General features: G+C 33.2%; 1 protein-coding gene and 1 non-coding gene across 3 annotated transcripts in view; both read right to left on the reverse strand.

Annotated features, from left to right (window-relative positions):
- The window catches only part of VIRMA (vir like m6A methyltransferase associated), a 55,177-nt gene that overhangs the window by 3,588 nt on the left and 27,175 nt on the right, over positions 1 to 24,414 (reverse strand). Inside the window, exons 11-20 of one of the 2 annotated variants that reach the window (XM_006209684.4) lie at positions 22,703 to 22,785; positions 20,335 to 20,428; positions 19,650 to 20,194; positions 18,886 to 19,121; positions 18,160 to 18,412; positions 16,264 to 16,481; positions 10,964 to 11,096; positions 2,931 to 3,083; positions 2,324 to 2,484; positions 1,419 to 1,515 (exon numbers count right to left, since the gene is read on the reverse strand). In XM_006209684.4, coding sequence (XP_006209746.1) covers positions 1,419 to 1,515; positions 2,324 to 2,484; positions 2,931 to 3,083; positions 10,964 to 11,096; positions 16,264 to 16,481; positions 18,160 to 18,412; positions 18,886 to 19,121; positions 19,650 to 20,194; positions 20,335 to 20,428; positions 22,703 to 22,785 — 1,973 coding nt within the window. The remainder of the gene's footprint in view (positions 1 to 1,418; positions 1,516 to 2,323; positions 2,485 to 2,930; positions 3,084 to 10,963; positions 11,097 to 16,263; positions 16,482 to 18,159; positions 18,413 to 18,885; positions 19,122 to 19,649; positions 20,195 to 20,334; positions 20,429 to 22,702; positions 22,786 to 24,414) is intronic. The other variant, XM_031691161.2, reaches the window with a different exon arrangement.
- TRNAV-CAC (transfer RNA valine (anticodon CAC)) lies at positions 556 to 628 on the reverse strand. The gene has a single exon. It is a non-coding gene; the product is annotated as a tRNA-Val (tRNA).

Consider the following 24,414-nt stretch of genomic DNA (forward strand, 5'->3'; position numbering starts at 1 on the left):
CTCTACAATCCTTCTAAGGTCAATGTATCACAAAAAAAGGATTCTGTGCCACAGATCTCCATGTATGAATTTAACGAGGTTCCAACCAAAGTTAACTTTCAGAGAAATGAAAATTATGTTCACGTAGGCTTTATTAAATTTATTAAACCTAAAAGACCAAAAATTTCCCTAAACCACATAAAGTCACAATCATCACAAGGTAACTGTGGTACAACAATTAGGGTTAGGGCTTCTAACACAAATATTTTCAACCTGTGATGACCAATATGGTAGCCACTAACTAACTACATGTATCTATTTTAACTTAAATTAATTAAAATTAAATCAAAATAAAATTCAGTTCCTAAGACATGCTAGCAATGTTTCATTGCTCAACAATCACATAAGGCTAGTGGCTACTGTACTGGACATGTCAGGTTATAGAATATCTCTACTTCATAAAGTTCTATTGAACAGCACAGTTCTAAAGAATCATTGAACAATTTACACTAAAAATACTGTTCAATGCAATTTTAATTCAATTGCATGTGATATTTTATTTATTTATTTTTTGAATGGAGATACCAGGGATTGAACCCAGGACCTCATGCATGTGAAGCATGTGCTCTACCACTGAACTATACCCTCCTGCCTGCATGTGATATTTTAAAGACGGAAAAGAAGTCCTTAGTACACTAAATACATCTTAAATATGAAGCAAATCATTCTTTTAGTTTTACTGCACATGAATACTAATATTTTCTGGACCAGGGAATATTCAAATATATTTCTTTCTTTGAATATGTACTCCTCTGGAGTACCCTTCCTCTTGATTTACAAATAAATTTGATGTTACTGAAAATATATATACATTTTTTAAGGAGAAAAAATAATACATGGTAAAATAAGATGTGGCTAAAACTGTCCTCCCTAATACTCTGAGAAGCATGAAACCGACTGCATTAAAATCTTTAACTATACTCTTACCTATTCAGCATTATGTTTAAGAATATCAATCCCCATGCATACTATATTTTTTGAACAAATTTTTTTTTTCATTTCCCCAAATTAAGAGCAACCTATTCTCTCTTTAAACCCAAGTACAAGAATTAATTATAATTCCATGGGATACTTTACTCTATTCTATACCCTATAAATATAGGTAACCAAAGTGCTTTAGAGTACTTATGCAAAAATGAGAAGAATCTCATTCTCAAATATACAGATCACTAAGTAGAAAGAGAGAAAGCAACTAGCAAAAAAAACTGAGTCCTGGACACCATTAAGTGGGCGACTGACATAAAAATAATGCCCTACTGGTCCTGAGACAGACTTTAAACAGCCATACAATATATAATCAATTTTTGAACTAACAATACACTAAGCAACAACAAAAAAGTAACATTTTTCTAAGTATTTAGTAATAAAATTACTTATACCAAATCCAGATCTGTATCAATCTCTTCAGCCTGAAATGGAGTGAACCACATAGATTTCAACTGATCATCCATGACATCAGCTAGCACATATGCAGTTCTAGAATAAGAAAAGTATTTGTTAAAAAGCAGAATTCCAAAATCAAATATTTTAGCTTACCTTCTAAGTAAAATCTGTGGTACAGTACAATTAAAAATATTATCCTCTGAAGGATTAGTAAAATTAGCACTTAAAAAGATTCCTTCAAGAAACTATTTCAGAATTAAGTATTCTTGAGGGGAGGGTATAGCTCAGTGGCAAAGTGCATGACTAGCATGCACGAGGTCCTGGGTTCAATCCCTAGTACCTCCATTAAAGAATAAATAAACCTAATTATCTCTCCCCACAAAAAAAAAAAAAAAAAAAAAATTTAAGTATTCTTGAAAACCAGTAACCTGGAAACTAATCCTCTTGTGACAAATTTGATCTTTCGATAAAATAAAACAGCCCTAGTTTTACTTCCAAAAAGCCAAGTTTATTACATTGTACCAATGTGTAATTTTTCTAAATTTAAAAAATAATTCTATCATATTAAATACATATTATACTCTAAAAGGATAGTGTTCCAAAGATCAAGAGAGATATCCTATAGATGAGGAGACCAGCAAACTATGGTCCTCATTCTGCCCACCTGTTTTTGTACAGCCTGCAAGCAAGAATGGTTTGCATATTTTTAAAGCCTTTTTTAAAAAAACAAAAGAAACAAGCAAAAAGCTACAGAAGAATATGCAAGAGAGACTGAATGTGGTCCACAAAGACTAGAATTTTTACTATCTGACCTGCACAGAAAAATAATTTGATGGCCTTCTCTTGACCCCAAGCCGTTATATGCATAATATCTACTCAACCATAACATTGCTTGTTTTACCTATTGTTAAATAGATTCTGGAGAGATTCTGGAGCTGAAAGTACTGGTTCTACATCCTGGTCACCAAGAGGTAAAGGATCACCTGATGACTCCAGCATCTGCTTAAGTCCAACCACATTGTCCAACAAAGAATCCAGATTGTCATCATCTTTTGAATGCTCCTAGATACAAAACACAGCATAAAATAAGAGGATGCAGGTAAAACCTGAACATTTATACCCATAATCTACTGACTCTTTAGTAAAAAAAGTGGTATTATTTCATCACTAAGAAATTTAGAGCACCATCAAGAAATTATCAGCTTAACATTAAACATATTAAAATAAACACCAAAAACACTTGTCATTTTATTTCTAAAGAATGGTAGCAGATGGCACCCTGCATTCAAACAACAGACAATTCCAAAAGTACTGCCTTCATGTACTCCTTAAAATTCATACCAGTATGGAGGACTTCACTCCGAATTATTAATTCTGAGTATACCCAACTGAGGGTTCACTATTTTAAAAAGGTCGCTAAAAAAACTTGTACTAGTCAAACTGTGAAGAAAATTATTTCCTGAGAATAAGCCATTTTTATTTTGTTTCTATTGTTTTTTTTTTTTTACCAAAACAAGCTTCTCTAGTTCAAGGAACAAATTTTCTGGACTTTCTTCTTTGCTTTGTAGAAGCTGTTTTAGCTCTGCAGCATTAATACTCATCGTCCGTGATGGATGAGCTCCCTCTACTTCCATGAGACCACTATCATCTCCACAACATCCCTGTAAATGTCACACACAAGTTAAATTTGAGAGCAGTGAAATTTGCAAAAATGCTTCCAAACTTACTCAGATATTTAAGATTGCCACAATCTTCCCCTCAATGTTTTGGTTTTATATCGGTACAAATGGGTAGTTTTAAGAAAAATTTAGTGAGCTTAAAGCTGAAATAAGTTTTCTTTGAGTTAAGACTCACAAAATAAATAGGTGAACACATATATTCAACTTACTGGCAACAAGATTTCTCAAAAAAAAAAAAAATATCCAATGACAAATACACTGACACTGGCAGGAAACGTAATATACTAATTGATATTCAAATGAATAAAATGTCTGCTATAACAAAGAACTAATGGAAGCTGAATTTACCTTTCTGGAGATAAGGCAAACAACTGAAAAAAAACAGTAACTGTCATATTTAAGAATATATGCCGTCATACAGAAAAATTGACATTTTCTGCTTTAAAAAGTATGCCACATAATAAAATAAGAAAATTCATCAGACAAAACAAACTTTGTTAATGACAATAAATATATTCTTATTTGCACATACGAAAGAACACTTAAGTAGTTTCAAATCTTTAGAACACAGTCTTGGTTTATAGATTTTTTTTTTTTAATGGAGGTACTGGGGACTGAACCCAGGACCTCATGCATGCTAAGTATGCATTCTACCAATGAGCTATTTCCCTCCCCTCAACCCAGCCCTGTTTTAAATAGCTCAAAATGAATACTGGTCCCACCAATCCAGCTGTAGGATTCAGTAATTTTAAATATACAGTAAGAATTCAAATTTTGTTTGTAGCTCCTACTATTCGGCCTATAACTGGACACATTTCAGTGAAAACTGTGAAAATTATTCTTAACAGATTTCCACTCAAACTGATACTGTGCCTGAAGCACACTGTTCCTTTCAGAAAACTCTAAACCGAGGAAGTCATTTACATTGTATTAAGGAAGAGGACATGCAGTCTTAATGAGAAATTCAATAAACCATCATGTCCACAAGGGTTTTACTTGCTGTTTGGAGGTGAGGGTGAAGGGTAGGTTGATGGTGTTCATGTTTTATTTAGGAAAATAAAAACAAAAGTAAATGAGTTAAAAATAATTAGAGTGCATTAATGAAACAGACTGTGAAAAGTTATATTTAAACTGTCCCCTAAATGTTCTTAAAATGTGTAACTTAACAGACTAGATATATTTTGTAGAAATAAGCATATTAACCAGGTAACAAATTATCAAGGCATCTATCTGGCTTCATTCCTCACTTAAGTTATTCATACCACGTTTACTAGAGATGGAGAGCTTCATATAGCTGAATCAGAAAGCATCTTAATGACTATTATTTTTAAAGGTCACAGAAACCAGAACAAAATAATAAATTAAAAAAAGAAAGGAGGAGAACCTATGTCTATCAAAAAAAACTTACACAAAGATCTTTACAGCAGCTTTGTTCATAATTGCCAAAACTTAGAAGCAACTGGGATGCCCTTCACTAGGTGAATAAGTAAACAAAATGTAGTGCATCCACACACTGGAATACTATTCAGCACTAAAAAGAAATGGGCTATCATGCCATGAAAAGACATGGAACACCTGCTACATACTGTATGATTCTAATTATATAACATTCTGAAAAGGGCAAAACTATGAAGATAGTAAAAAGATCAGCTGTTGACAGGGGTTAGAGGAGAAGGAGCACAGAGGAGTTTAGGACAGTAAACTCTCTGTAAGACACTCTAATGGTGGCTTCATGTCATTCATTATACATCTGCCAAAACTCACAGAATGTTCAATACTGAGAGTGGACCCTAATATAAACTATGGTCTTTGACATGGATAATGATAATGTGTATGTATGTTCGTCAGTTTTAACAAATGTATTACTGTTGTGTAGGAGGTTGATAGGTCGATAGTAAGGGAGGTTGTGTAGGGGAGTGGGGGATAAGGGGTATATGGGAACTTTCTGTACCTTCCACTCAATTTTGCTCTAAAAAATAAAACCTATTTCCTTAAAAATAAGATGGTTGGAAAGATTTAAAACTACCAGGTAATTAAAATATCTGAAATGATGTAAAGTTTTCATCTCTCCCTACTATCTTGCTTTTCCATGATCATAAAGTTTTGAACAAAATCAAGAGCATTTTAAATTCTAATCTACTTATCTGTTATTAAAATGAGTATTAGAAAATCTTGGCTCAAATTTAGCACAAAGTTTGAAGTTTTCTTTATGTACATTACTGTGAGTAGTAAGAAAGATTTTTTTAAAGATTTAGAAAACTATAATCTACAAAGTTATTTCAGAAGAATGAAAATTCTATCAAGTTTGTGATACCATTTCAAATCTCCTTAATCATCTGTCAAACACTTCAGCTATTAAATTGTACAAGACACTGTACAAGACCTCTGGGAAAAAACTAGTTAAGACATGGTCTCTGACCTAAGTGACCTAACATTCGGATAGCAAAGTAAGAAATGGCAAACAGGTGAATAAATGATCTACAGAAAGAAATCCAATAACGTGCTGTGAAGTGCACAGTAAGAAAAGTAATATCAAAAGGCTTCACAATAAAAAAGGGGGGATTCACAAATTGGGATGCATTAAAACAGACACTATAAACAGATATAATTTGACCAGAGAGAGAGAGAACCACAAACTCCAAGTAGAATAAACTCAGAGATCCACATTTAGACACATCATGATCAAACTGTCAAGAGACAAAAACAAAGAATCTTGAAAGCAGTAAGAAAGAGGTGACTCAACTAATAAAAGATTAACAGCTGATTTATTGTCAGAAACCATGGAAGCCAGAATGTAGAAGGAAAACATATACAAAGTGCCAAAAGCAAAACACTATCAAAGAATTCTACAACTGACAAAACTGTCTTTCAAAAATGAGAGAAACAAAGACTTTCTCAAATTTTTTTAAAAACAGTGAGAGAATCTGTCACTAGCAGACCTACTCTACAAAAAATACTAAAGGGAGTCCTGGCTGACATGAAAGGACACTATACAGTAACTTGAACCCACATGAAAAAATAAAGTGTCAGTAAAGGTTAGGTAAAAAGCAATATAAACATATTTTTGTTTGTAATTTTTCTTCTCCTATCTGAATTAAAAAACAACAGAATAAAGCAATAATGATAAAGCTGTGAACATGGACTCACAATGTATAAATATGTAATTTGTATGATGATAACAGCACAAAAGGAAGGGAACAAAGCTATGCTGCAGCAGTTTTTGTATATTATTGAAATTATGCTGGGATTAATCAGAACAAGACTGTTCTAATTTAAGGTGTCAAACGTAGTATACAGGGTCACCACTAAGAAAACAATTTGAAAAAAGGGTAAAAGAAAAAGGAAATTAAAATTAAAACAAATGGCATTTGTTTAATGCAAAAAAATACACAATGGAGATAAAGTGAAACAAAAAAGATACATAGGAAGTAAAGAGCAATACAACAGACATAAATCCTATCTATCAATAATTAAACATAAATGGACTGAAAGACCAATCAAAATGAAGAAATTGGCAGAACGTAAATGACCAAACAAAACATGATCCAACTATATGCTGTATATAAGAGACACATTTTAGATTTTAAAAATACAGATTATAAGTAAAAGAGTAGAAAAAAAATGTACTATACGAACAATAACCAAAACAAAGCTAGAGCAGCTGTACCAGAAACACAAAATAAATATTTAGATAAAAGTTACTACTGGACACAAAGAAGGACATTTTATAACAACAAAGGGGTCAATCCATCAGGAAGATATAACAATTATGAAAATATATACACCTGACAATAGAGCCCCAAGATGCATGAAGCAAAAAATGACAGAAGTAAAGAGAGAAATAGACAATTCAACAATAAGAGTTGGAAACTTCCCCAGGATACCCCTAGCCTGTAAAAGTAGCCTCAATAAATTTAAAAAGACTGAAATCATACAAAGTAAGGTCTCTGACCACAATAGAATAAAATTATATATAAATCAATTGCAGAAGGAAATTTAAGAAATTCACAATTATGTGGAAGTTAATTTACTCCTTCCTTAAATCAATGTACCAAAAAAGGAAAATTAAGAAAATACTTGGAGATGAACAAAACCAAAAACATGACATACCAAAGCATTACACAGGGGGAAATTTATAACTATAAATACTTACATTAAAAAAGATCTCAAATTAATAATCTAAATGTCCAACTTACAAAACTAGCCAAAGAAGAGTAAGAAAACAAGTAAAACAAAGGAAATAATAAAGATTAAAGCAGAAATAAATGAAACAGTGAATTAAAAACAGAAGAAAATCAAAGAAACCAAAAGTTGGTTATTTGGAAAGATCAACAAATCTGACAACAGCTAGACTAACAAAAGGGGAGAAAAAAAGGAGAGAACACTCAAATTATTAAAATCAAGAATGAAAAAGAGGATATCATTAACAACCAAGAAAAGAGTTTATAAGGAAGTATTATGAACAATTCTGTGCCATCAAGTTGGTAATGTAGTTGAATGAAGAGAAACAGATTCTTAAAAAGACACAAACTACTAAAACTGATTCAAGATACAGAAAATCCAAATAGATTTGTATCAAGCAAAGCTATTTAATTAGTATGCAAAAACACTTGCCACAAAGAAAAGCCCAGGACAAAATGGCTTCATTGGTGAATTCTCCCTAATGTTTAAAGAATTAACATCAATCCTTCACAAACTTCCAAAAAAATAAAAAAGAGTAGAGAATACTTCCTACCTCACTCCATGAAGGCCAAAGATGCCTCAAGAAAAGAAAGCTATACACCAATTTCCTATGAATACAGACCCAAAAATCTTCAATAAAGTAAAGCAAACTGAATCTAGCAATGTATCAAAAGGATGGTACACCACAAACAAGTGGGATTTATTCCAGCAATACAAGGTCAGTTCAACAATGACAAGCAATCAATGTAAGACAGAATGTGGGAAGAAAACATGATCATTTCAACAGACACAGAAAAAGCATTTAATAATACCCTTTCATGAAAAAAAAAAAACACTCAACAAACTAGGAACAGAACAGAATTTCTTCAGCCTGATAAAGGGCACCTGTGAATAACCATAGCTAACATCATATTTAATGGTGAAAGATTGAAAGCCTTCTCCCTAAGATCAAGAACAAGACAAAGATGTCAACTCTTGCCACCTTTATTCAACATGCACTGGAGGTTGTTGGTAGGACAATAAGGCAAGAAAAAGAAAGAAAACATATACAGAAGGAAGAAGCTAGACTACTTCTATTTGTAGATGACATTAACCTGTATTTAGAAAACTCTAAGGAAATCACTAAAAACACTATCAAAACTAATAAACAAGTTCAGCAAGGTTGCAGGACACGGTATCAATGTATAAGAATCAGCTGCATTTCTAAACACTAGCAAAGAACATTTAGAAATGAAACTAAGGAATAATTCCATTTACAACAGCATTAAAAGAATTCCCAATTTCAAGGCATAAAATTAACAAAAAGCGGTACAAGACTTGTACATTGAAAATTATACAACATCATAGACAGAAATCAAAGACAACCTAAATGGAAAGCATACCACGTCCATGAACATGAAGACTTAACAGCATTAAGACAGTAATACTGCCCAAAGTGAACGACAGACTCAATATAATCCCTATCAAAATCCCAGCAGTTTTTCTGCAGAAATTGACAGAGACAGAAAAACAGATTAGTTACTGCCAGGAGCTAGAAGAAAGAGGGAATGGGGAGTTTCTGTTAATGGGCACAGAATTTTTTTTGGCATTATAAAAACATTCTGAAATTAGTGGTCATGGTTGCACAATTTTATGAATATACTAAAAGCCACTGAACTGTCAGTTTAATTCATTAATTTAATTTATTAATAAATGCCAGTGAATTTTATGGGTCGTGGATTATATCAAGAAAATGTTATGAAAAAAGGAGCACGAAGGAGAAATCTAAGGTAACAGTAGTGAAGTACAAAATAAGAAATGAAGTATAAAAGGTTTTCTGAATAAAGCTTTTAAGAATTAGCAGCTGCTGAAGATGATGAACAAAAGGGGGAAAGTTAGCCGCTGTTTATGATTTCTAACTTGAAGATCAGAGGAAGATCAATGGTATACAAGCAAGGCACATAAAAGAGGAATCAAGTTTATGGGGAAAGATAATAAATTTGATTTAGGATATCAGAGATTCTGTACACTAACCTGGGGCAAGGAGAGACCAGAGAGGGAAATACAGAAGAGGGAAAAGAAATCAGGCAGGTTATTAGAAGAGATAAGACCTACATCATAAATAGAAATGAAGTGATGCAGAGGTACATTTTCTTCTGATTAAGGAAGGAACAATAGAGCAGAAAGAACAGGGAAAGAATCTCAGGGAGAGAAAAAGCATTTAGAAATTAAACAGGATGGCCTTGATCTTCTCAATGAAGGAAGTAAGAAAAGAAAATGCATTGATAAGGGATGAACAAAAGCATTAATTAGCAGTCCCAAGGGCCCAGCAGATCCTGGACAGCATGAATGAACACCGGTTAGTAGTTTTTGACTAGGAACAGTTTAACTGATGATATGTGTAAGAAAATCTGTCAAACTGGTTTATTAAAAACACGTAACTTAGCATCTGGTAAAATTAACAAGTAGTCCTCCATCAAGTAAAACTCAAATTCCTTTATGGTAGCTACAGTCCTACTGTTGAGTAGGCAAATCTTTCAGAATCAAAGCAACTGGTAAATATAATCACTTTAATAAACTACATATGACACTAAAGACCCAATAATTTTACAACAAAATCAGTATGACAATAACTGCAAACACCACAGGCAGCCAAGAAGGGCTTAATGGAGGAAACAGTCTCAATATGAACTGCACACACAAGAGAAGTACACTAAACAGTCAGTTTAACTTTTTCTTATGAAATCATCACATACATTTATTTTGGTAATACCGTACTAAACAGGTCCTCTATAACTCTAATGAGAAATCTTAGAGATGATCTGAATTTCTTAAACCACTATTGAGATAATACCAACCTAAAGGGTGTTAACAGCTACACACACACACACACACACACACAATTTTGCAGGCAATACATTTGGACAAAACTGGATTAGACTGCAGTAAAGCAAGTTTCTATTTATCCAGTACTTTTAGAGCTTTGAATACACTAATGTGCATAGTTAAGCTCCATCTGAGGAGATATTTCCACACTTATTTGGAAACATTTTTTAAAGGCAGGCCTATTAATGGCTTCTGGAATTGTGCCCACAATATATGTATCATGATTTTGGAAAATACTAATGAGAGAATTTTTAATTAGATTTTAACAATAAGATTTTAGAATTGGGGAAACATCTTTAATTCAGATCTATGATGAATCCAAAATACTCTAGTATAATAAAAACTTTAAATTCACCCTAAAATCACAACATCCAAAACACAGCTAGTAAATGCTCAATTAAATGACAGTAATTAAATGCTTAATTAAGAGACTGATAAAACTTGATTCTGAATGACCCTAGCAAAGTAACTCAATGTAAAGAATTATGTCAAAAGGAAAAAAAAATAGGCACTATAGGTAGGATTTTTCTCTATTTTAAACTGCAAAGTCATAGAATATTTGTAAGTTAATAATGGTGCTTAGTAAATTAGAGATCAATAAATTCTACTCTTAAATATCTTTTTTATAAATTAAAAACTTTTATTTATAATAGGGTGAGGACATAGGAAAAAAACAGTATTCTAAGTTTCAATTTCTAGAAAACATTATTCCAAGGTATTTTTGAACCCAAGTGATTTTTTTAACTTATATAAAAGTTTGCAAATTTAAGAAATATCAAAAACGTGTGTGTGTATATATATACACATATGCTTACCATTGTGTCAGAGTTAAGAATTTGTCTCATAAATTCCAAAAATGAAGATGCAAGTTCACCTGTGTCTTTACTAAATGTGCTGATCACTCGTTTCAGTAAACTATGCAGAGCATTACTGTTTTTCCTTAAAGAACTGTAAATAAAGAAAATAGAGAGGCAATTTCGTAAATTTGAATGTATAAAACTAGTATAAGAAATAAACTACCTCAGTTCAGACAATAAAATTTAGTCTACCATTTAAAAAAATGCAAAAAGTACTGTTACACAAACCATGTAACAAAGCATTTTTTATAGTTGATACGTCCTTTTAAAGAAGATAAGCTTCAAAAGCTCTGAAAGAAAAAATTTACCCCAAATAATAAAGGTATAAAACCTAGCAAAAGAAATTTGTAGGTACCCCATTTTTACACATTTTATAACCTTTTATAACCCCTCTAACATGAGGTTACAGCCGTCTCAGAAGCCTGACTAGAAAGCCTACTTTACACAGCACTACAAGAATGATTCTGTTATGACACTGTAACGTGACAGAAGGAAATCAAATGTATAGAGTGGGGGTCAGCAAACTTATGTAAAGAGTTGGATGATAAATATTTCAGGATTTGCTGGTTATACGTAACTCAGTCTGTTTCTCTCTATACAAAAGAGCAGTCTCAGCCACAACTACTCAGCTGCTGGTGCAGCAGGAAAGCAGCTGCAGGTAACACACAAACGCTGGCTCTACTCCAATGAAACTTTCTTTACACAAACTGGTGGCAGGCTGGATTTGGCCTGTGGCCCGTAATTTGCCAACCCCTGATACAGAGATATTTCAGCATAAGTAACAATCGTGATATGTATCCAAAATCATGACAATACACAGTCCTGCCAAAGTCATGCTATGCATTTATACAGTTCTTAGTTAATCAAAAGAGAATTTCAAGGGCACAGAATTCTAATTCAATTATGTCTGTTAAACTGTAACATAATTAGTCAAAATGAAAGTATGATATTAACACTAAACATGTGGTGTCTGCATTTTTAAAATGTGGCTAGATTCTGAGATGCCATCATACAAGACTTGGGTAAAACAATACAAAAGAGAGGAAGATAAGACTACTGCTTTTGAGAACTTTATAAAATAATGAAATGGACAAGGCACAACAAATGAGATTAAATACAAAGAGAATACAATTAATGGAAAAAACATGGATTCAAAATTGGGACTATACCAATTAGTAGCTCTACATATAACCTTAAGAAAATGAGACTTACTTTGATGTTCTACCAAAAACTGAGGTCCACTATACACCTTTTAGAATGTCTACAATTAAAAAAAAAAATAGCAATACCAAAATCTGGCATTTTGCCAGTCAGCTTACACAGACGTTGTCTATAAAGGGGTAGCACACTGGAATGCTGGGGTGATGGAAATGACTTTGTATGGAAATGTGGTGACAGACACATGACTCTACACATCTGTCAAAATCCACAGAACTGTACAACACAAAACACGGGTAAGGTTACAAAGAAAGGGGGAAAGCCAGCATCAATCTTCTGATTTTGGATTAGAGTCAAAGTATCTGTATGAACTCATTTTTTAAAATACACACATACAAACAAAGAGATGCAAAAAATAAATGCAGATGTGTATGAATGCATGAGTTAGGACACATATATATTTCCTAGCTCTATCCAATGAGAGGGACCAAAATCAGTGACAGAAGTTGAGCAACAAAATAAATAATAATAGTGTTGGGTTATTACATAAGAAAAAAATTAATACCCATGAGTCCATACTGATATATATACCCAAATAAGTAAATAAATGAAAGTGATGAATTCTTTCTTACAGAAAGATAATGAATAGATGAAAAAGGGATGAGAGAAACAGGAAATTATCATCAGAACACCTCAGTAATAATTGCCACATGTCAAGATTCACTGATGGATACAAAAATTAATAGATGAAAGTTTTAAGTAGAAATAGGACAATTACATAGTCTCAAAGTATATTCTTCAAAATGTTTAGTATTTAAAAATGGAAAACTAGTAAATTTGCTGTACAGAAAATCTCGGCAGACAACATCTCGGCAGTCAAGTGATCAAGGTTAATATCAACAGTAATACATGATGTATTTCCTAACATGATGTACTCACAAAGGTACAAAGCCTCTGTGGCATCCTTCTCAGTAAAGCAAAATCTCAATCTAATTATGAGAACATATCAAATCTAAATTGAGTACCCTACAAAAATTTCAAGGTCATGAAGAACATGGATATAAGAGAAAAAGGATACATTACAACTAAAAGCAATGTAAGATCCTGTCTTGGATCCTGAAATAGAAAAAGAGCATTACTAGAAAAACAGGTAAAATCTAAATACGTTCTGTATTTTGGTTAATAGTATTGTGCCCAGGTTAGTTTCTTAGTTCTGAATGGCTGGTTTTGAATTCAGTGATTATATAAGACATTAACATAAGGGTAACCTGGATGAAAGGTATATCTGAACTCTGTAGTATTAATTTTAGACTTTTAGGAGAATTACAAAAATATCTCCAAAACAAAAAAAAATTCTTTTGAGTGGGACCCGCTTCAGGATTGTTGTGAGGACTATATGCAAAGTATATAATGATCTGTTTATTTTTTAAAAGGTCAGATAAAAGCCAGATCATACTACACCTCTGCTCAAAACCTCACAATGGCCCCTGTAAGTAACCCTAAACGCCCTTGATGATCTGCCCTTCCCTCATTCACCCATCACTTCTCTGACCCTATACCTTATCATTTTTCTCCTTGCTTACTCACTTCAAGAGCAGCCACCATGGCCTCAAAGCTGCTTCTCAGAAAAGTCAAGCATGCCACTAGCAACTGCTCTCTCCAACTATATTAATATGTTTCACTCACCGCCCTCAGGTCTCTGTTACAGGGTCACCCTTTGGTGAGGACTTCCCTGGTCAACTCTCACCCTCACTTTGGCATCATTATCCCTCTGCCCTACTTTCTTTTTCTGTAACATATAATGTATTTTTATTTACATGTTTATTATCTGTGTATCTCTAGTAAAATGAAAGCATCAAGAAGGCAGGGTTTATTTATTTATTTATTTTAATTAAATCCCCAGCACCTAGGACAGTGTCTGTCCCAGAGAAGAGGGCATTCAACAAACATCCGTGGACTAAAACGACTCTGGTATTCCTTCATAGTACCTACTGTGAGCCAAGTTTCTAGGTGCTGGGGGAGCGTAGCCAAGAAAATACATTTAAGTCCTTGAGTAGCTAAAATTCTAGTGAGAGAGACAACCAAATAAGCGATGGGCCTATATAACGTAATGCCAAACAGTATAAAGACAGTGAAAAATATAAAGGGGAATAAGGAATGGAGACACAAAGGATAGGCTATTTTAGACAGGTATTTAGACAGGAAATATATTTATACAGCTACCTGAGTGAAGTGAAGAAGTAAGTCAAGAACCTAGGGGAAAAGCATTTTAGGAAAAAAAAAGTCTGGTGGTAGGAATGGGCTTGACAAGGAGCAAAATTTAGGATAAAAGAGCTATAAATCAAAGAGATGAGTGAATGTCAGGCTGCACAGAGCCTTAAAGATCATTACAGAGAGTCTGAATTTTATTTGCAGTGTAACAGGAAGCCATCAGAAGGATTTAAGCAAAACAATGACGTGTATCTTGTTCTAAGTTTAAGAAAGATCAGGCTGAGATAAACAGCAAATTTCTTCTGCAAAGCACAGGGAACTATATTCAGTATCTTGTAGTAACCTATAATGAAAAAGAACATGGAAACGAATATATGTATGTATATGTATGACTGGGACATTATGCTGTACACCAGAAAATGACCCAACACTGTAAACTGACTATACTTCAATTAAAAAAAAAAAGATCAGTCTGAGTCCTAAGAAAATGTATTTTAGGACAATAGTGAGAAGTAAGAAGACTGGAGGCTATTGCAATGGGTAAGAAATGATAGTGGACTGAACAGGGGTGGTAACTATGGCGGTAGAGAAAAGTGATCAGATTCAGAATGTATTTTGGAGACATACTGCACTGGACTTATTGATGGATTGAATGCAGGGAGTGAGGAAAAGATACCTGGGTGAGTGGCAATAATATTTACTGGGATGAGCAAGATAGAAACATGTTTGAAGCAAGAGTATCAATAGCTTTGTTTTAGTTCAATTTGGATACCCATTAGATAGCCAAGTAAGAGATATCAAATAGATACATGAGTTACTTGGAGCTTAGCAGAAAGATCAGAGCTAAAGAGAGAAAAAGGGAATCAATTAACATGACTTAGGAAAATATTACATATTAAAAAAGGACAAGAAACATGAATGCAGGAGAGTCAACAACATATCCTGCTATGGCAGAGGTATGCAGAGTCTTTGTGAACACACCTAACCCAATCAGGAACGGAGGAACCAGAGAAAGCTTTCTGGTTTTCTTGGAAGTGCAGTATATAAGGTGAGTTTTAAAGGATATAAAGTAAATACCCAGGCAGTAGGAAAAAGGACATTAAAGAAGTAAAATTTAAAGACTTTGGTGAGAGACTGGGAGATGGAGGGGCAGGGGAGTTGGGGGAAACTTGGCTGTTCAGCAGGTGCCACCAACTGAGAGAATATAGAAGAGACAAGATAAGGAGGTGGAGAAGGTAAGATTCAGTACAAAACACAGTACCTAGAACATTAGTTTTCAACCAATGTTACAAGAATTAATGAAAGACACAAATATACGTTTCCTAATCCCTTCTATCTCATAATCTTACGTACTTCAACAAATTCCCAAAGAAATCTACGTGATAGCCAGCTATTTCCATAGCGAAGAAAAAGATGACGACATGGACAGAGAGATTAGAATAGAAATTACACTTGAGAGACTGAACAGCATGAGGTTTATATCATTTCAAATTAATTTCATCTCAGCCATTCTTCTAGAGAATAAAACACACAAGAATCCACACTTTTAGCTTTAGGGTCCATATCATCACACTACCATCATCTCTGAAGAACTACAGGTGAATGTATCAACAAAACAATTATTTTAGAGCATGAATTAACATCCCTGGAACAGTAAGATTTCCTTCTTAAATACTGTAAGATGTCCAATATGTCTATCTATTCAATTTATATTTTCAATCCTAAAGATCTTATTACTAGGACATTTCACTGCTAAGGAATCTTTTCCATAAATGCAAAATTTCTCCACACGAAAGAAATCATATATTCAACCTTCTACAACAGCTATGAATTAATTAATATGGGGAGGGGTTAAATCCAGAAGTATATTAAATTAGATAAAGCATTACCTTTTTAAATGAAATAATCCATAATCATGCTCTGCAAGAAACATCATTGTTCTGACACATGTCAGTAAACAGTTGTAACTGCTCTCAGAGTTAGCTAGCATAGCCAGGAGGCAGTCACAGATTGACGCCATCAATTCTTTGTTTGGCAGAGAATTGGAGAGCTGCTCCAGTTCAGAAATAGAACCTTCAGAAGAGTTTGGCAAAATTAGTGCAATGTCCTGTGAGGGAGGAGGGAAGTTGGGGAAAAAACAATTTTTTAAATGATTATCACTATCACTTAGTATTTTTATTTCAGAAATACATAGCAATTAATACTTAGTAATTATCAAAATATTATAGTTACTGTCCCGTCCCAAACATAGGTTCAAACACATTCAGAACAAAGTTGTTTTGCCCTCCTATAAAAGTTAATACAAGGATACACACCGAAAGAAATAAAGACTTAAATATTTTTGCTTTACAGTATTTTTACTGTGAAACAACATCTCTTTGAAAAATTTCTCCTTCTGGATTACACTGAGTGTAGTTTCTATCTTCAAATGGTTAGGTAAGCACTTTGGTACTAAAATATTTTAAATTACTGTATTATTCATTCATTGCAGTATTTTTTTAATTTATAAAGAAACCATTCAGAGAAATAAACTTTAATAAATATATCCATATATGAATTTAAAACATCACACAAAGAAATGGATGGAGCAAAAGAACACTTAGGCACAGTCTTCCAACTAAATAGTTTCCTCGAGTTTTATATACTTTTAAAATTCAAGTTTTCAATGCTAGGCAAGTTTCCTAACAATAGCTGAATATCCCACTACTTTTTTTTCCACAGAAGTAAAATAGATTTTATGGAAACATTTTTAGGCATGTACTATTGCCTTTAATCATTTCAACATACTGGATGGAAACCAGTATTCAACTTGGGCTAGAACTATAAAATAAAGCTTGAATACAAGGGAAATAAGGCGAGAGCAAGAGTGAGGTTTATGTGATCAGGACAGCTAGGATGCTAAAGCGTTATTCAGTGTACTCAAATAACCCAATGTGGATTATACAGCAAACACCAGTTGACTGGAGGACTTAAAATAGCTTTTTTACCAGGTCCAAAGCTATTTTCTACCAGTTCCCTTTCTGTGAAAACAAATCACACCAAAAATATTCCTTCTTGACTGGAGTGTTAAATGTAACTAAACTGGATTTTTCTTAGCTAGAAAAAGGTAATCTTCCAACATGGAATCCTATTAAAAATATTCTGCCTGAAAAAGATCGCATCTGATTGATTAGACAGCGGTAGCATTTTGACAGGCTAAAATGCCATTAGGCAGAGAAATCTCCAAAGATCCCAAAAGTAATGGGCTTTAAAAGTGAAAACAATTTTCACTAACTCATGGAACTATAAACTGGATGTAAGAATACAGACAGCAAGATGAACTACTACTACTTCTGGTCAACATCCACGAGCACAGTAGCCTGAAATACACGAAAAGCACAGCAGCCTGTGATGCCTTCAAAAGTTGTCCTACCAAGAGAACATGATACTAATTCAATCACAAAACTATAAAACTCAAGAATGAATTGGTGTGTAACTGGAAGGACATACCAGACATAACCAACCCCAAAGTATACAGTGGCACACAAAACAAATATCCAAGGACACACTCTCATAAAAGAAAAGGAAAAGAGCTCTTCAGAGAAGCCTGTGAAGTACAAACTCAGTGAAAGTTACATAGCACCAAACCATTTTATTGCTGGTTCACTGGGCAAATTACCTCCCTAAACAACAGGAAGAGTAATGAATCAGATGAGATCTCTTTGTACACTGCCAGTATTTACATCAAGAGAAGCTTTTAAAAAACACATAAACAGACAAAGAATTTATAAAATAACTATAAATACCTGATCACAGAGAGACTGCAAAATGGATGTGATATATTCAACACACTGTTGGCGAATAACACTATCTCCAGGAGATCGCACCAACGCCAACAGCTCCTGGAATATCTCTGCATATCTTTCATCCCCTTTAACAGTTCCATTAATTAGATGCAAAATAGCTAATTTACAAGCTTTGTGTGAAGCCAGAGCATCAAGAAGAGCAAGCAACCTGGTGGTTTGGCTAGTATACTGTTTTTCTTTATCTTCTGAAGTGCTGAAATAAAATCAACACATTTAGTAAACAAAATTCCTAACTTTAAAGCATTATTTAACTAACATTTGTTTTTCAACACATCTGAACTTACACAAATCTTGTATAAAAACATTTCATTCCTTGAATATAGCAACTTCTCTGGAATTTTACAATTACTATAAAATTTTATAAATTCTGGTTTTCAGTAATTTTTTTTTAAATCAGAGTACTTTATAGTTCACCTTCCAAACACCCAAAATCTTCAAACACTTCAAGGTAGCTTGCACATGAAATAATGAAATAAAATTTCCTAATTAAAATTAATCTACATATATTCATATACACTTGTGTCTGTGTGTGTATGTGTATATGTTATGTGTATATTTATATGTATGTATTATCTGAGCATTCTAAACTCTGGTTTCCAAATTCTAAGTTTAAAAATATATGTGTCAAAAATAACTTGAAAAAATTTTAATGCAAAATGAAAATACCTTTGCAAGTCTTCTACAATCAAATCCAACACAGTTCTCATAATCAGAAGTGCAGTTGGTGAGGCAAGGTCACACAATTGAACACAAATACGTCGTAACATATGTTGAATAGGCTGGCAGGTTGTGCCAGAGAAAGAGCGAACTATTTCTTGGAGCAACTTTGCTTGAACATGAAGGTGCATGCTCCACAATTTTCGGGTGTTGAGTGCCACTGATATATCATGTGGCTCAATAACCTGTTAAAAAAGTATAATGTGTGTGTACGTAGATTTTAAATATTTATTTATAGTCACAAAAACTGTTCAGGAAGAACTGTTATGAAAAGAACATCTTTACTGTATGCTTAAAACATTTAATTTTCTATTACACAATTAGACATTTGCTTGAATTCAACGCGTCTAAAAAACTTATTGTTCTCAGGTTAGCAGTCAGTAGAGCAGAGTCCATTGGTGAAGCAACCTAGTCAATGGCAAATTCTAACACATGATAAAGGGAGGAAAAAAGGATTAAAAAATAACAAAAGTACAAGTATACATAACAGCATAATAAAATTCACATTAACAAAATTTTATTTAAAATGTTACTCCCGTATTTCCTTAATGACCAACTTTCTTCAGTTTTATCTCACCCTCATCGAGTTATTATATGTCTTTCTTAGGGGAAGGAGATGAGGGTTGTTTGTTTTTTTTTAAAGCAAAATCACTGGCTTTTTAAAAAGTGTTACTGCAGTCATTTATAAGATGCATGTTATATGGAAGTGATACCTGAGTTGTTTGCATGGGCAATGGTAGAGGCAGCAGCTCTGAAAGGAGTATGAGTCCAGAAAAAAATCCTTCAGGAACCTTCAAAATCGAAGAAAGAACTTCTTTTAACATTAAAGACCAAGTATTGTTGGCCAGAGTCTCTTCTGAGATTGTGAGCTTTTCATTAACTCCTTGTGTAAAAGTCAGTAAGATATCAATGATATCATTCTGAATTTTCTGTTCATCACTATCCAAACGACCTGAGAGAGGGATAGAGCACAGGAGCATGTGTAAAGTCACAAGTGCTGAAGGAACACGCATGTCCTTAAACTCAAAGGATCCACCTCTCAGTAGTTCCGTTAACATAGTTTTAAGAAGAGTGAGTGTGCAGCGAGCCATTGAAATAGTAGTAACTCTGTGAAGGGTAGTCCCCATGTTGACATGGAGCCTCCAAGGCTGAGTCAGAATACTGTTCAATTTTTGCAGCACCCGAATAAAGGTGTCCATTCCTTCAGCAGAAAAAAGCTGAATAACAGCAAGATTCCATTTCAGATCTTTCTGTTGACCTTCATATAAATAAGGGAGAAAAAGAAACTAATTACTTACATGTTACTCACTGACTAAGATTTCTTAATATTTTATTTAACAAAGGATATTTATACTAGGCTTAAAAAATAGTAGTTTTTAAGTAGAGTAGCCACATTACCTTCAACAGGGGGTGGTGGGCACGCCACATTACAGAGAACACGCAAGGCAGTGGTAAGGCCAACTCCTTCTGGGGTCATCAAGTTATCAATATTCTTTAAAAATAAAAATGAACAGAAAGATTAATTTCTTGGTAACTATCAGACCCAGAGTGGCATTAGTTACAAACATGAATTTCAGAGGGTGGGGGTATGGCTCAGTGGTACAGTGTATGCTTAGCATGCACAAGGTCCTCAGTTCAATCCCCAATATCTCCATTTAAAAAAAAAAAAAGGCTCAAGTTGAGTACTTTCATCATTTTAAACTTCTTACATAAATTTAAAACATAAATAAGGCTAATGAAGTTTATAAAAGTTACTTGCCCTGTGGCATATGTTGTACCATATATGATACATTTATGTATATAAAATGAATAATTGCAAAGACAAGTACAAATATATTAAAAAGTACTGACTAAAATGAAGATTGCATACAGATATGTATGAGACTCTGTATTAGGAATTTAAAATAGCTCCTGTTTGGATACTCTTTCCCAAAGATGAAGCAGTAACTGATTTTACCAAGCCCTGTGGGTACTAAACCTCTTTCAAAACTGAGGAAGCAACAGGGAACATTTTACTACTACATAACGTTCATTTTTAAAAATGCAGACACCACAAGAATCTAGTTCTTATGGCCATTTGGGGCATGGCTAGAGGAAAAAGAAATACAGTTGCCTATGACCTTAGCACCTGTCCATGCTATGTTTCCTGGCAACAAATAATTATGTTTAAGTTGCTTTATCTTTATAGTTTCAATGGAGCAGCATAAAAATGGTTTAAAAAACTTAGAAGAAATAGTTTTAAATGTTATTATTTCAGCTTCTAAGGAGCTTCAGAGGATAAACTTGAAAATAAGAAAATTCTTTCCCTCATCCATTTCCCACCTTAGGTTATCTTTCATTTCTTTCTTGCTGCCTCTCAATAATTCCACAAATTACATAAAGCAGCAGAGTCACAGAGTGAAGTTTCAGTCTCAGATCAACCGTTTTTAGTACATCTTAGAATGACAGTCACTTACAAAAATTGTAACTAATGGGACAAGGATTTACATAAAAATTAAAACTCTTTTAATCACAGCACGTAATTCAAATATCTATTGGTTAAGTATCTTTACCCAAGTCATCTGATACGTATTGGATACTTTACATATTCTCCTGACCATGTACAAGTACCCTAAATACCTGACCATCTAAATCTACAGGACACTATTATACTTCTGCTAAATAAAAGACTGAATATAATGAGGGGCGAGGGTGTAGCTCAGTGGTACAGCATGTGCTTATTAGCATGCACAAGGTCCTGGGTTCAATCCTCAATACTTTCATTAAAAAAAAAAGAAGACTGACTATAATGAAAAGCTCTAAATATCAGTACAGGCATAAAGTAAAGAACAGAAGACTATGATGGCACTATAGGAGTTAAAGTATTCTTAGGAGACACGGAGGAAAAAAAAGAGAAGAGCACACAAGTTAATGAAGAAAAATCTGAAGCAGATAAATGCAAACAGCTCTTTTTCACTAGATTAGAATAGCAACAGATTAGATAATATACGTACATTACTTCAGTAACACATTTCAGATCCAAGATCAAGATGGTTTATACACACAGACATATACATATATACACAATACATATAGCTCGTCTGTTAAATGAGAAAGGAGATAATTCAAGGTCCATTCTGCCTCTCTGGTTTAAAACTTTTTATGCATCTGTGAGCACATTTAACCCTTCTTCCTATGCTACACATTGGATCAACTAAGGAACAAAGAAAACTTTTCAGCCTTCCAAGGATGCAATCATTTTAATGAATTTTTCCATTATGAATTACCTGAATTGTATATGCATTTTTCAACTGTAGTAATATGAATTTTATGGTTTTCAACTTTCATAAATTATTTCAATTGCAGATTTGACCATCACAAATTAACAAAAATTGAACCAGCCACTGCAATTATCCAGAATAGACTCCATCAATTTTTACCTAAGAATTCTGAGAAAAGTTCCTTTTCACTAAAGTTTAACTGAAACAATTACATGTTACATTATCAGAGCATTCGTATCATCAAAATGGTAGGTGATATTCTGATTTGAGGGGGAAAAAAATAGGACAGAATCTGGCAGTAGAAAGCAGTATGTATAGTTGTGTGCACCTGTGTTCATGTATACACACAATTACACACCCACCTACCTACCTATACATACCCAGTACCAATCTATACCCACAAGACTAGCAAATCAATCAAGTATATTTAACTGCACCATCTATACAAGTGATTTAATGTAATATTACTATATACTACCACACAGTTACATAAAATTTTTACTTACCTGTTTAACATATTCAATTAGGTTTGGGATGCAGTTAATTTCAAATCTAACATTTTTCAGAGGTTCAAGCCACTTGCCAAGTTCTTAAAAACAAAAAGAATAATTCAGAATGTATTACTTTAAAATAAAAGCCTTTATAACAAAGGAAGTAAAGGTATCCTTTTCCAGAGAAAAACATTATCAGATCCATACTGATTTCAATAATCTTTTATACAGGAATAAACTTACATCCAGTTCTTTAAACAAACTTTAAAATGAAATGTAAATGTTCTCCTATACTGGTTTAGAAATAAGAGGTGACCACTCTTAGTTATTTGGTTTCCGAAAACTTGTATGTTCACATGATTAAACAGGACCATCTAACTAAACAATATTTTTTGCAACAACCAACTCACAACATTTTTAAAAATTTTATTAAATTGACTGCTCATAATTAATATAACAATATACTGTTTATTCACCTAATGCTAACACTGATTACCACACTCCAAAAAAGCATTCACAGTGGGGTAGTATAGCTCAGTGGCAGAGCTTGTGCTTAGCATACACAAGGTCCTGGGTTAAATTCTCAATACCTACACTAAAAAATAAATAAATAAATAAATAAATAAACAAACAAACAAACCTAATCTCCCCACCCCCCAAAAAAGCTTAAAAATTTTTTTTAAATTTAATTTTACAAAAAAAGCATACACAAAATGTATTAATTTCTAACAGGATTAAACCCGTGGGGAGACATTTCCTGAGTGGCTTTTCCCTTAACATGAATTTTTAAATTTGTCCATTTCCTAATTTGCCTTTACAAAATTAAAAGTAATCACGATGGCCCCCAAAATAACAGCAAATTTTGTTTATAAAACAAACACACGAAATATACCATTTACTGCAACTGAACTCAACTCTCCTAAAAGCTATGCCATAAAACCTATACTCTATCACCAAAAATGTTTTTTAGAAAAGCATTCTAATGTGATAAGTGATATAACAGTTCTAGATACTTTATAGAAATGACTAAAGGAAACTGAAAATAGTAGTCATCTCTCCTTGGTTCTACACTCTTCCATGAGGATTACATACTGTTTACATCTGAGCATTTTTCCTAAGCGTTTTTAAACTCTTTCATATATATAGAATATATATTGTCAAATGAAAGATATAAGGAATAATAAAACACAAACAAGAAGACCCATCACCCAGAATGTGTAGTAAAGCATTAATAGTACCTCTGAAGACGCTGCATACTTTCCTTCTATAAAGGCATACTTTGGGAGAAAAAAAATCTATTTTTCAATATGGAAAGTTGAGTCTACTACCCAACTTTTGCTGGAGTATCATATATAAAATTTAGGATTAAAAAGAAAAGGGGCCACATGCTATTTATAATATTTACTCAATTTGTCAAATTTTCTACTTGGTAAGGTCAGAAAGCCAAGAACCAAAATAAAATAATAAAAATTTGTGATTACCTTAAACTTTTCTAGACTGCCCACATAAGGTTTGCCATAAATTTCACAACATACATTTATATACTTCAGAAAATAATGTTCATGTTCTTCATTTTTCACTTTTGAGAACAGCAAACATGTGTTAACCACAACTGGATTTTCTAAGTTGTACTTAGAACAGTACTGTACTTAGAAATACATATATAGAAAACACACATGCAAACTACACATAAAACTGAACTTCTGAGGTCATCTTTATTTCTATTT

The sequence above is a fragment of the Vicugna pacos genome, chromosome 25 (assembly GCF_048564905.1).
Source record: "Vicugna pacos chromosome 25, VicPac4, whole genome shotgun sequence".
NCBI classification, from domain to species: domain Eukaryota; kingdom Metazoa; phylum Chordata; class Mammalia; order Artiodactyla; family Camelidae; genus Vicugna; species Vicugna pacos.